The 13,786-nt window shown below is 50.9% G+C and overlaps 1 protein-coding gene across 3 annotated transcripts in view; it reads left to right on the top strand.

The window, feature by feature from the left end:
- Positions 1-13,786, top strand: part of RNF43 (ring finger protein 43) — a 69,249-nt gene that overhangs the window by 42,988 nt on the left and 12,475 nt on the right. For all 3 annotated transcript variants that reach the window (XM_069542596.1, XM_069542597.1, XM_069542598.1), the window contains one exon: positions 8,982-9,104. In XM_069542596.1, the coding sequence (XP_069398697.1) occupies positions 8,982-9,104 (123 nt within the window). The remainder of the gene's footprint in view (positions 1-8,981; positions 9,105-13,786) is intronic.

Genomic DNA, 13,786 nt, shown 5'->3' with positions numbered 1-13,786 from the left:
CGGAGTTTGTTCAAACTCATGTCCATTCATTCGGTGCCCGCCAGGCTCCTCTGTCCATGGAAGTCTCCAGGCAAGAATACTAGAGTGGGTAGCCATTCTCTTCTTCAGCGGATCTTCCTGACCTAGGGATCAAACCCGAGTCTCCTGCATTGCAGGTGAATTCTTTACCATCTGAGCCCCCAGGGAAGCCCACCAAGAGCTACCAGATGCATAGCCCCAGACTGGACCCTCGGTGAGCTCAGCTCCTCACCTCAGATTGCCCCCGCCTTCTACTGGAAGCTGGCAGGTCCTTTCCTTTCTTCTCTTATCAGCCCTCTTACTCACCAGCACCCCTGCCCCCAGGAAGTTTTCTCTGGATCAAGCAAGAGATACTGGAGACCTCTATCATCCCCCCTGTCTCTGCTAGTCCCTTTCCATCAAGGGTATGCTTCTGTTTCTCTCCTCCCACCAACATTATTTTCTTTCGTACCTTAAAAAAAAAAAAAATCACACAATCAAGCAGGAATACATTTTCCTTGTAAAAGCATTTTAACAAATAGATAAAAGGAAACGTCTCTTGACAATCCTCCAGCCTTCCAAGTTAACTGATTAGGAAACTCAGCCACCCCAAAGAGGCAGAGATGCAGTCTAAGGATGGATGGAAATGCAGTCTAGAAGTTTCCAAATCCTAAACAGTTGCCATTAGGATCTACCCTGTAGTGGCGAGCATTGGCCTCTTTAAATAACGGGCAAGATGCCCACACTGGCCCTCAGAGACAACAGCAGCAGCAGCAGCAACTCCAGGCCAGTCTGCTTGTCCCAACACCCAGCTCCAGGGGCGTGACTTTACGACGCTCCTGGGTCCTGTCGCCAGAGATAAAAGTCAGGTAGTTCCAAGTTCAGGTAATGGAGGTTGCACGGGAGAGGATGATTATAAAATCGGAAAAGAGGAAATGCGGAGAAGGTGCCTTTGATGCCCAGCCAATGTTCCTGATTACAAAGGCAAAATTGTAGCAGGCAGTAAAGTTACCCGTCCAAGGCCTGGGTGAAGGTCTGTGAGTGGACTCAGAGAATAAGAGATGATTGCGGCTGAGCTGGGCGGGGACGAGGGCGGCTGGGGAACAGGAGACAGCAGCACACACCCCGAGAGGAGATGCCGTGGATTAAATAAGACCCGCGTCAAGTTCGGGGCTCACTTGAGCCCTGGAATGCCCTTTGTGAGGAGGTAATGAGATCACATGGGAAGGAGGCGGGCTGAGAACTGGAAGAGCTTGTTCAGTGGGGTTGGAGGGCTGAGCCCAGGAGGGAAGTGACCGTGGATAACGAGCTGTCCCAGACCAGGCTGAGGGGAACACTGGCATTCAGAGCTGCTGTGATGACCGGCAAGGGAGAAGCTGTCAGGACGGGCTTTGTCCCTTCCGAGAATAAGAAGGCATTTTACTAGTACAGATGCAACGGTGTCAATAAAAATAACAACCATTTAATGAGCACTTATTGGGACAAGCCTGATGATCTAGGGGCTAAGACTTGGTAGTTGCAATGCAGGGGAACTAAACCCCGCATGCCACAATTAAGAGTTCGTATACTTCAACTGTAGATCCCACAGGCTGCAAATAAGACGTGGTGCAGCCAAATAAATAAATACATACACATAAATATTTTTTAAAAATAGTAATGAGCACTTAGTGAGTGTCGGGAGGCTCCATGCTAGGCACTTAGAGCCATTGTCTCCAGACTTCATGATAATCAGGAGGCAGTTTTTATTCCATTCTGAACGTGAAGAATGGGAAGTTTAAGAAAGCTAAGAGACAACGTGTCCCAGGTCACACAGCTAAATGATGGAGTCAGAAAATGAACCTAAAGGCTGGGAAGAGAATGGATAAACCAGACCAGATAAGGTGAAGGAGGAGGACAGAAATATACAGACCAGAGCAGGAAATACAGCGCACACCAGCAAAGACCTACGCCCTTACCTCGGTGCTTAAAGTGTGTGTGCAGAGTTGAGTCCTCAGCCAGAGTGGCCTGGACCCTGTGGAAGAAGTCCTTGTAATTTGCTCCTCTCCTTGTAGCAGTGTCTAGAATTGGGCATTGGGTCTCCTGGCCTTTCAGCAAGATGCAAGTAGACTTTAAGCTGGCTTGGTTTCTAGGAGCCCTCCCCAGCCACACCGTCCCCAGGTCCTGCAAGCCCGTTTCTCTTGGTCCTCTCCTGATGTCACTGACAAGACGGGGCGGGGGGGCAATGTGGAAACTGTGTTTACATCTGCATTTTTAGGAGACATTAAGTTGGTGGATGCAGTTAGATCTGCTTTCTTCTCAGGCACCCTCTTCCCAGCTGAAAATTCCCTGGAGGAGGGGGTAAAAACAGCCCTGGTGTTACACTCCGGGTGTAAGACCAACCCTGCCTTGCTAGGGAGTTGAATGACCTTTTCTTGGCTTTTGTTTTTAAACTGAGAATGTGTACTTGAGAAACTCTCATTGTAAAAGACTCCATACATAAGCACAGTCAGCGTGATTTTCATGCTGCAGATATGACTCTGCAAGAAATACCATGGTCCTTTATTTTTCTCAAATGGAATTCCTGACCTAAAGGTCCTATCCCACTTTGCAGGAGACCCAGGTTCAATCCCTGGGTTGGGAAGATCCCCTGGAGATGGGTATGTCAACCCTCCCCAGCATCCTTGCCTGGAAAATCCCATGGACAGAGGAGCTTGGGGGGCTCAGTCCATGTAGTCGCAAAGAGTCGGACACGACTGAAGCGACTGAGCATCCCCCTCACGGAGCAGCCAAAACTGAGATAACTAATACTTTTTACCTGTCCACGCCGGTCGCCACCAATGTGACCACTGTCCGAGCGCAGTGTTCCCTTGGAGTCCAGGTGGGCACAGCATCTCTGCCAGGGTCCAGCCTCGGGGGTCCCTCCTTCTCAGGCATAGGCTGTAGATTTCCACCACGTGGCACTCTCCAGGCCCCTCCCCATCCTCCAGATTCTGGGGACTCCGACCGCCCGCTACCCCAACCCAGCTCCGCAGACAGACTCCTTTCTGCCCTCAGGACACTCCCTTGTTCTCAGTGACTTCAGTCTTTCTCCAAAGTCAGGACAAGAGACCTTTAGCAACTTTTGCTTTTGGTAAATGTCCCCCAAGGCAAGGAAATAAAACACAAGGCTCTCTTATTGGACTGAGAGGAGGGGAAAGATAGGAACAGTATATAAATAGCTCTCATTCTTTTTTATTCTTCCACAACAACACAAAATAAAACTCTAATTAATATCTTTTGCACATTGTCCTATGATTGAAGTACTCAGAGCAAAACACCAAAATCTCTTCTCCATCTCCTCTCTAATTCCTCTCCCAAAGCCATAATTATCAGGATTTTGGTACATCGTGCTGTCTTCATAAGTAACTGTCAGTTATCTGGTTGTAGGCATTCAATATTTAATTTTATTTATTTATTTATTTATTTATTTTTAGTTTTTTATTTTTTAAAATTTAAAATCTTTAATTCTTACATGCGTTAATATTTAATTTTAAAACCTATGAAGCAGGGACTTCCCTGCTGGTCCAGTGGCTAAGACTCTGAACTCCCAATACAGGGGACCTGGGTTTGATCCCTGGTCAGGGAACTAGATCCCACATGCCATAATCAAAAGATCCTGAATGCCGAAACTAAGACCCGGCGCAGCCAAATAAATACTTTTTGAAAAGAAATAAATAAAACCTATGTAGCAGGCACTGGAGGGGCAATGGAGGTCTGTCACAGGCTGCAGGAGGGAGGGAGGGAAGTAAGTAGGTAACTAAAATACCCTGGGGTAAGTCTCTGTGTGTGTGCTTAGTTACTCAGTCGTGTCTGACTCTCTGTGACCCCATGGACTGTAGCCCGCCAAGCTCCTCTGTCCATGGGATTCTCCAGACAAGAATACTGGAGTGGGTTGCCATGCTCTCCTGCAAGGGATCATCCCCACCCTGGGATAGAACCCACGTCTCCTGCGTTGGCAGGCCAGGGTAAGTCTAGGCCTGGGGAATTACAGTACTCTTAGGGGCCTATGGACAGAGGAGCCTAGCAGGCTGCAGTCCGTAGGATCGCAAAGAGTTGGACACCACTGAAGTGACTTAGCACACACACAAGGGCCCTGAGAAGGGTCTCCAACCTACCTTGACAAAGCAGCAACACCAAAGGTTTTGAAGACATGAAACAAGTTCTTTCTGGAGCATGGGCTGCCAATAGGGAGAGGTGTTGGAGGGGTGGTAAGCTATGAGGAGGCATGAAGGCTAGCTGGAGTGGGCAGAGCCTTTTAAGCTGTGTTTAAAAGTGCAGACTTTATTCTAAGAGCTGTGAGGAGCCTTTTTAGCTCCTAGAGAGAAAGAGTGAGTGAAAGTGAAAGTCGCTCAGTCATGTCTGACTCTTTGCAACCCCATGGGCTATACAGTCCATGGTATTCTCCAGGCAAGAATACTGGAGTGGATAGCCTTTCCCTTCTCCAGGGGATCTTCCCAACCCAGGGATTGAACCCAGGTCTCCCGCATTGCAGGCAGATTCTTTACCAGCCACAAACGAAGCACAAGAATACCGGAGTGGGTAGCCTATCCTTCTCCAGCGAATCTTCCTGATCCAGGAATCAAACCAGGGTCTTCTGCATTGCAGGTGGGTTCTTTACCAACTGAGGTGTCAGGGAAGCCCAGAGAGGAAGAGAGATGCCCACATTAGACCACTTTGGCTTCAGTGTAGGGAACTGAGCGGGGTGCGTTGACCGCAGTTAAGTGGTTATTTCAGTGAATTGGATGGTGGCTTGTGTTAGAGTTAGTATGGGAATGGCAGAAAGAGGACAAAGAATAGAAATGTTTAGGAGATAGAATTGCTGGAATTCGATGATTGGGGACTTCCTTGGTGGTCCAGAGGTTAAGAATCTGCCTTGCAATGCAGGGCACAGCTTCAGTCCCTGGTCCGGGAACTAAGATCCTCATGCCTCAGAGCAGCTCTGGAGCCCGTGTGCCCCAGTGAAGAGACAATGCACTGCAGCTAAGTCCAGACACAGCCAAATAAGTCAGTATTAAGAAAAGAATTTGCTGATCGGGTGTTGGAGGTGGTGGGAGATGAAGGAGCTCAGAGGAGACTAGGAAGTCATCTAACTTGAGTAATAGGTGGATGGTGGTTCCAGTCCCTCAAATAGGGAACACTGGAGGGGTAGTTTTGAGGCATAAAATTATTAGTTTAATGGTGAAATGCTGAGTTTGAGGTGTCTCATTTAAGGTTCTTCAGGCAGAAATGTCCAGGCCCCTCATGAGGGTCTGGAACTTAAAGAGAGGTCTGGGCTGCACTCTTACGTAATTAACCACCTCATGTGGAAATCAAAGTCAACGGTTTGGCTGGGGTCACCCTGGGACACCATGGAGCACTCTTCACTAAAAGAGAGCCTGGAATATTCCTGGAAGTCACCACCAGTATTTCAAGGACTTGTGTTTCGGTCGTATGCTTTAGGAATGTATAATTAGGAAGGCAGATTTTCTTGGTTATGAATTAGGGGAAGGTACCATGTTTTCAAAGTCAAACGAAGATTCTTCTTTTTGTTTTTAACTTCATCTTACTTCTTTCTATCTCTCTAATGGTCTGCTCTCAGCTGTGTAATCCTGGGCATGTTCCTTAACTGTGCTGTGCTTCCGTTTCCTCATTTTTAAAATGGAGATGATTTTAGGGTTGTTAGGAGGATAAAACGGAGAAGGCAATGGCACCCCACTCCAGTACTCTTGCCTGGAAAATCCCATGGGTGGAGGAGCCTGGTGGGCTGTAGTCCATGGGGTCGCGGAGAGTCGGACACAACTGAAGCGACTTAGCAGCAGCAGCAGCAGCAGCAGCAGGATAAAAAGAATACACACAAGTGGTTAGGACACTGGTCCACCGTGCTTGCTCAGTACATGTGAACGCTCATCGTCATCCTCATCATTGGATGGACAATGGCAGAGTCACCATATGTTTCCTTTTTTTCTTTTTTTTACTTTGTTTACGGCTCTGCTGGGTCTTCATTGCTGCGGGCCGGCGTTCCCTAGTTGCGGCAAGCAGGCCTACTCTGTAGTAGCCTTCTGGTGCGCCGGCTTCTCATTGCTGTGGCTTCTCTTGTTGCAGAGCACAGACTCAGGAGTTGTGGCGCATGGGCTGAGTTGCCCTGTGGCATGTAGAATCTTCCAGGACTAGGGATAGAAGCCGTGTCCCCTGGATTCTTAATGCCTGGACCAGCCAGAAGTCCCAACTACGTGTCTCATTTGGAGTTACGGGACTCCAGAGAGTGGAGTCAGGCAGAGCTGGGTTCTAATCTTGTGTGACCTTGATTTCTCTGCGCCTCAAGCTTCTTCCTCTAAGTGGGGGTGAGCACACCTACCTGGTAGTGAGATAACATCTGCAGGCTCTGGCAAGCCAACAGCATTTACTAACGGTTGATTCCCTCCATCTCCTCCTTCTGTAGCTGTTAGTTCAGGACCAGGGAAGTCTGGTGACCTTGCACCACATTTCGGCTCCATCTCAGCACCTTCTGTTGAGCACTGTAGGCGAGGGCATGTTGGTTCCCACCCCTGCAAGAAGACCTGGGGGCAGTGTGGTGGTTACATTTTCGCAAATCCTTCTCCAAAGACTGCTCCTCCCCAAAGTGACTTTCTCCTGCCCCCCTTGACCCTCTGGTCAGGGAGAAGCATCTTGGAGTTATCTTGAGAAAGTTGGACTATACGTGCCACCTACGTAGTAGGTAAGATCCTACCTGCATGCCCTGCGTGCTTGCTCAGTCGCTTCAGTCGTGTCCAACCCTTCGCGACCCCGTGGACTGCAGCCTGCCAGGCTCCTCAGTCCATGGTTTCTTGTTTGCAGTCCCTCCCAACCCTCAGCACAGGCTACTTCCTCCGCCACGAAGCCACCCTCCCTCTTGTTGTGGTTCCACTGGATGAGCACACATCATTTAAGTCCCCAAAGGAGCACAAGTCACTCTGCCCTCCCCCGTGGGATTTTAGGTCCCCATCCCCAGGCCCTCCAGGGGGCCCTTGAAGGAACCTGCATCACTAGAGCACAGTACTCTTGTATTCTGAGCTTTTCTGAGGCAAAGAGCCTACCGTATTCATTGCTGACTCCTCCTGCATCATTGAACAAGTGCCTGGCACCAGGAGGGCCTTTGGTGTTGATAAAATGAAGAGATGCATGAGCAGATGGACAGATTAGGAGAGCTTGTTGAGATGGGGCTAAAACTTCACCACAGCCCCCAACTTTATGTCCCACACCATTTCTGGGGGCTGGGGGATATAGAAACTTTCTCTCACACTAAATCTTGATCACCACTGGCCTGATAGTCCTTAATTTCTAGCAGCAAGAATGGAACTCACTCCTCTCTCAACACCCCCTGCTCAGAGATTTTTATTCACAGGAATATAATTCAAAGGGAGCTAGTGCATACTTACTGAGAACCTGCTATGTTCAAGAGGCCGCAGTGACACAGTTTGAGGAAATAGCCCAAAAGTGCTTTCAAAAAGTGATTGTGCTTTTAAATCCAGCATTGGCATTATGCTCATAAACATCTTCATAAATTCAAAATTGTCTCTGGTTCCTGTGACCAAATCCTCTCTGGTTCTTCCTGGAAGTCCTTTAGACTTCAGCAGCAGGAGCCAGGGAATCGTGGGCAACTCCCTAGTAGGGAGTCCCATTCTTGACAACATACGGTGGGTTTCTACCATGTGGGAATCCCTGGCCCAGAGAATTATGCTTTGCTCTCACAGTACTCTGAGAAAATTAGGTTTGAGTGGGTATTAGAATCACCCTGAATCACCCTGAAGAAGGGACTTCCCTGCCAGTCCGGGAAGTTTGGTTAAGACGCACGCTTCCAAGGCAGAGGTAGCAGGTTCAATCACTGGCTGAGGAACTAAGATCCAACGAGCATGCCATGTGTGTGTGCTCAAGTGCTTCAGTCGTGTCCGACTCTTTGCGACCCCATGGACTGTAGCCCGCGGGGTTCCTCTGTCCGTGAGATTCTCCAGGCAAGACTACTGGAGTGGGTTGCCCTGCCCTCCTCCAGGGAATCTTCCCAACCCAGGGATTGAACCTGTGTCTCCTGCGTCTCCTGCATTGCAGGCGGCTGAGCCACCGGAAAAGCCCTGCAGGCCGTGAGGTGTGGCCAAAAAAAAAAAAAAAGTCACCCTGAAGAAGAAGAGAGTGTGCAGAAGGGCAGTCTCATCCCTTTGGCGCGGGGACCTGCAGTCTCTGTTCGGCCTGTTGGCCTGTTTCCCCTGAGTCACTGCTCCGCACCAGCCAGGCCGGAGGCCCCAGGTCTTGGCTGGACCTGCCATACCCTCAGAACAGGTGGGCAGAGCAGGCTGCATCCTCCTATCCACCCTTCCAGGGCACAGGATGAGCTCCTAGGAATTGTGCTCCTAGGAATTTGGCTAAGAGACAACTCTTAGCCAAACCTTATCCCCAAACAGTTCTCCTCCCTATCAGTAACCTGCTTACTCCCAGGACAGGCAAAGGGGGATGTTGAAGGGAACAAGACAGCATCCAGTGAGAAAACCCAAGCCGCAGGAATGATGGGCATCTCCATGGCAACAGCTGCCGTGGGGACAGGAGGCACCAGCAGTGCTCAGCACTGCCCTTGGAGAGCAAGGGAGGAAGGCAAGATTCTGAGTGCACTGAGAGAGGCTCTGCACCTGGGGTCTTGGAGCAGAATTAGGAGGTGGGAGAGGCTGGGCCAGGAGAGCCCTTTGCAGCTGACCAGTTTGGAAAAGCAAGACTTGAGGGCAGGCTCTTCACTTAGGTGCCCGTTTTGGACAGCCCTCACTCCTGTGTGCCCCCACCTCCATGCATCCTTGGCCCGGGGGCTCCTAGCTTGCTATGAGACCATCTGATGGGAAGCCTCTTCTATTGTGGCACCAGGAGGCCTGCCAGGCCCCTGTGAGAACAGTGAGGAAGTGCCCGGCTCTCCCAGCTGCGCCTCCTGCTCCCTAGAGCCTCCTAACCTGTCTCTCGCCTTCTCTCTGCAGTCTCACCCCCTATACCTGTGCAACGCCAGTGATGATGACAATCTGGAGCCTGGGTTCATCAGCATCGTCAAGCTGGAGAGTCCCCAACGGGCCCCCCGGCCCTGCCTGTCACTGGCCAGCAAGGTAGAGTCACCCTTGACTCCAACACACTCTCCACCCAGCTCTGGGCTGTGAGAGGTCCTGTGCTCATTGTCTACTCGTTTCTCGAGAGTGATGTGCTCGGCTGAGGTTTTTATAGCCCATGACGGGTCTGAGAGACATGGAAATGCAGGCCCCCATCTTTTCCCCACCAACCATGTAGAAGCAGAACCTCCTGATGTCACCTAGGGTTTGGACCCCATCCTGCCTACTCCCTAGCACGTGGACATTCCAACACCCCGCCCCCTGCCCAGCATCAGCGCAAAGAAGGGGTCAGCCAGAGGGCTTTTCCATCTTTCAGATATACTCACTGAGCACCATGCAAAGAGAGCAGAAACAGAAGCCAGTGCCCCTTAAAATAGAATACTGTTCCTCTGAGACTGCAGAGTGGCGGGCCGCACTTCCACGGGGCGCCCCTGGCTGGAGCTGGCAGCCACTGCCACCTGTCCACTGTCACGGGCTCTCTGGCTGGCACGCTGCCCACCGGCCTGCCACCTCACGGACCCGCACACATCCGCAGTCACGACCCCTGCTTTCACATCAGTTACTGTTTCCTTTGTGCTGATATGAGGGTGGGACCCAGCGTAGATACTTCTTGCATATTAATTCTCATTTATGTTCCACAATGATCAGGAAAACTAGACATTGTTATCCTCTATTTGACGTAGAAGACAAGTGAGGGTCAGAAAACTTGAGTAACTTGCCAGAGGAGCAAGGGGCAGAGCGGAGATTTGAACCGAGCCTTGTCCAGTTCTCAGCCCCGAGCTTTTAATCCCTGTGCCCTGTTGCCTCCTGTTCTGGATGGGAAAACGGAACCTCTGTGGTGTGATCCTCATGCTGACACAAGCCAGAGTGTAACTAGGTTGTGGGGGGCTCGGTCAGGCAGACTTCGGGGGGGGGGGGTCCTGCTCCCGAGGAGGGCTGAGAGAGGTGGGTGACAGCCCCACCCTGTGGGCCTGCTCCTTGTGCTCAGGCCCAAGCCCTCCCGGGGGTTTCGCGGTCCTCCTGAGGGCTGTTTCCTGGGCCAGGAGTCTCAAGGGAAGAGCCTGGGTTCTTCGCTGATTCCCCAGGGGAATCAGTGGGCAGAGTGTGGTGCCCACGGATGGGTGAGGATATTCTCTGGTTATGCTGATGCCGAAGGGGCTCCCAGGGAGGGGGAGATGGGGGCCAGGGCCCACCGGCGGCGCTGGAGAGTGTGGTGTGTCTGCAGGATGGTGCGGGGCCTTGCTCGCAGCAGCGTTTTGTTAGGCTGAAGCCGCCCTGCTCCTGGCTAGTTCATTTCCATTGCTTGACAAAGTATGGCAAATGTCACGCATTGTTCATTTGGTAAATGACTGCCTGCTGTCAGGCAGGGGAGTGTGAGCGGGTTGTTGGGGAGGGGGATGGACGGATGGGGAGGACGGGTTCTGAGAAGCCCTGCTGTCCCTCTGAAGCAGAGAGTGACTTCACATGCACGTGGACGCTCAGCAACCCGTCAGGATGTGCCCACGTAAGACAGGAGACTTCTTGTCGCCCCTAGAGGAATAGGTTTCTGTAGGAGACGTGAGCCACGTGCAGAGACGCTGGGTCACGAGGGACATCGGTTAGTGCTCTCTGAGGTACTTAAGTGACCGGGTTGGGCCTTTGTTTCCACTCCCATAAAATGGGACTTTGATTTCCTACCCCGGTGACCAAGGTGAGGTTGAAAATAATGTCTGTCAAGTGCCAAGTAGCGCCTACACTAAATCAAATGCAAAACCGACAGGAGAAGCACCTTGACCTCCCAATATTTTAGACATCCCACAGGCTTCACTAAACTCTTCAGTGTGGGTTGTTGGTTTTTTTTTTTTTTGCTTTTGGTTGGAATTCTATCAGTTCCATGTGTTAATACAAGTTTTCTCATAGGAAAATGAATTGTGCTTAAGAAATGCAGTGTGAGACCCCATAGACGGCCGCCCACCAGGCTCCCCTGTCCCTGGGATTCTCCAGGCAAGAACACTGGAGTGGGTTGCCATTTTCTTCTCCAGCGCATGAAAATGAAAAGTGAAAGTGAAGTCTCTCAGTCATGTCTGACTCTTAGCGACCCCATGGACTGCAGCCCACCAGGCTCCCCCATCCACAGAATTTTCCAGGCAAGAGTACTGGAGAGGGTTGCCATTGCCTTCTTCGTATCTTGGGTAAACATATTTAAAAATAGGGTCATGGGAGAAATAGAGGAAAGGTGGCTCTTTGGTGAGGAAATTTGAAAACCACTGACCTCCATCCGCTCTGCACTGGCGTATCAGTTAGTGTCAGAGGTGCCGTCACGATCCCCAGAACTGGGGCTCGGGAGCCAGGCAGCCCCGTGCCCAGAGCCCAGCATCTCCACTGCCCTCAGTGTGACTTGAACATTTCAGCTCTTGGAGCCTCCGTTTCCCCGTCTGTAAAAGGGGAATAATGATGGGGCTGCCATCATGTAGTAGTTAGGAGGGGTGGAAGAGACAGTGCAGATGGAAGCTCTTGCCCTGTGCCTAGCACACAGCGATCAGCCAACAAATGATAGCAGCGGTCACCATGGCCCTGGTCAGGGGCACCTTTATCCTGTGCTTCCATAGTTAACAAGGGTGCTCTTTCTCTCTCACTGTCCTCTCCCCATCTCTGAAACCCTCACTAGTTCTTCTGGACTCTTTCATTCTTGTCAGCACCACCACCTTCCTCCTCCCGCCCAGTCACCCAGATTGGTTTCTTTTTTATTATTATTTGATATTTTTTTGGCCGTGACTCACAGCATATGTGATCTTAGTTCCCCAGCCCGGGATCAGTTCGGAGCCCCCTGCACTGGAAGTGTGGGGTCTTAACTACCTGACCACGAGGGAAGTCCCCGTCTCTGTTTCTCTGTTAGCACCCTTGTGATTCCTCAGGCCCTTACCACCCTGTGCCTGGACTGGAACAGTGGCCTTTTGCCTGGTGGAAGGAGCTGGCTCTGGAGGCAAAAAGATGGATATAAGCCCTGCTTCTATTACCATAGAGACCACCCCCTGGTAACCAGGTACTCAGAAGGCTGAAATCCTGGGTGGGAATTCTGCTTCCACTGCTTATCAGCTGTGTGACCCTGGACAAGTTGTTCTGTCTCTCCGCGCCTCAGTTTCCTCAATTCAGAAGTGGGGCTGATGACTGTCTTATAGAGTTGTTGTGAGGAGCAAATGAAATCACTCACGCAAAGCACATGATAATAGCTAATATGATAATAACTAACACTTACGGAACACTTACTCTGTGCCAGGCACTTATTATAAGGCTTTACATGGATTAAATTATATAGCCCTCAAAACAACCCTATGAAGTAGGTTCAATTATTACCCCTAGTTTATAGAAAGGAAAACTGTGGCACAGAGCAGTTAAATGACTTGCCCAAAGTTTCACAGCTAATAACCGATAGCAGATTCAGTCTGGGCAGAGTGGGTCTCAATAAAGGTGTTATCCCTTCTACCTCCTCCTACCCTCACTTTCAAGCCGAGATGAAGCCCACCTCTTCTGCTGAATCTGTCCTGGCTGACCCAGCCCAGCTGGGCCACTGAGGGCAGAAGCCCTTACCTCCAGGCGTGCTGCAGGGTCTCTGGGCATGCTTTACACAACCAGGCTTCATGAAGGGCCTTGTCAGGGGCTGGGGTGGGAGCAGGGAAGCCAAGCGTCCTTCTTACCCCCAGTCCCACCCTCAACCTCAACTCACTTCTCTTTTGTGTTGAAGATTTGTCAGTGTGTGCGTGCGTGCGTGCTTGCGTATGTGTGTGTGTGAGATGAGGGGGAAGATGGAGGAAAGGGTTTTCTGCAGTGAAGAAAGGTTTGGAAATGACTGGTCTGTTTCATTTATTTGTACTCTAGAGTGTTGCTATCAGCATTATAATTTTACACATATGCCTTGTCTCCGCAGCTAGATTATGAGTTGTTCTGGAGGGCTTGGCCTTCCCCGGCTTGGTGTCCTGGGCACAGTGGGTGCTCAGTTAGCCAGCGATGAGGGGGAGATCCACAGTGACGTGTCTGAAGAGGAAGATTTAAGGCGTGGGGCAGTGCGGAGCGTAGAGGTGCCCGAGTCCTGGGACACACTGGCCTCCCTGCTCTAGGCAGTGGGCAGCCTGCTTGCCGCTCGTAGAAGGCCGGCTGCCTCTGCAGCTCCAGAGAGGCCTCTGGGATGTCTTTCTAAAGTTTATCTTTCTATCTTGAGGGCCTGCCCATCCTCTCTCTTCCAGGTTCTCATCTCTGAAGAAATGCTTCTCTTCCTCCCTCCCTCTTGCTCGGGTGCAGGAGGGCAGCATGGGTAGTCCCCCGAGGGAGCAGCCATCTGGCCCTAAATCTTGCTTTTTGATTCCTAGAACTCTGGACATGGACACCGACTGCCTGAAAGTCCTGTTTGTTTTCCCTGTTGGCCAACCCTCTCTCTTTGATCACTTTTACAACTTTGTAATTATGGGCTGTATTCGGCTAGGGTGTTTGAACGTCAGGGTAATTACTTTCCACTGTTCCTACCCCAACCCTTCAAAGAGAGAGGGGTGGAGAAGTCAGAACATCTCCAGAGGAGGAAGTCTGTGCCCTTCCCTCCTGCTCTTCCTGGCGGGGCTGGGTTCAAGGCCTCACCCTGGGGATGAGAAGCAGAAGGCCTTGGTGGCACTGAGGATCCAGGAGTCTCAGTTCTGTGACTACTAAGGTGCCCC

The sequence above is a fragment of the Ovis canadensis genome, chromosome 11, assembly GCF_042477335.2.
Source record: "Ovis canadensis isolate MfBH-ARS-UI-01 breed Bighorn chromosome 11, ARS-UI_OviCan_v2, whole genome shotgun sequence".
Taxonomy (NCBI): domain Eukaryota; kingdom Metazoa; phylum Chordata; class Mammalia; order Artiodactyla; family Bovidae; genus Ovis; species Ovis canadensis.
The sequence above is the reverse complement of the archived record's forward strand: the minus strand, read 5'-3'. Positions and strand labels throughout refer to the sequence as shown.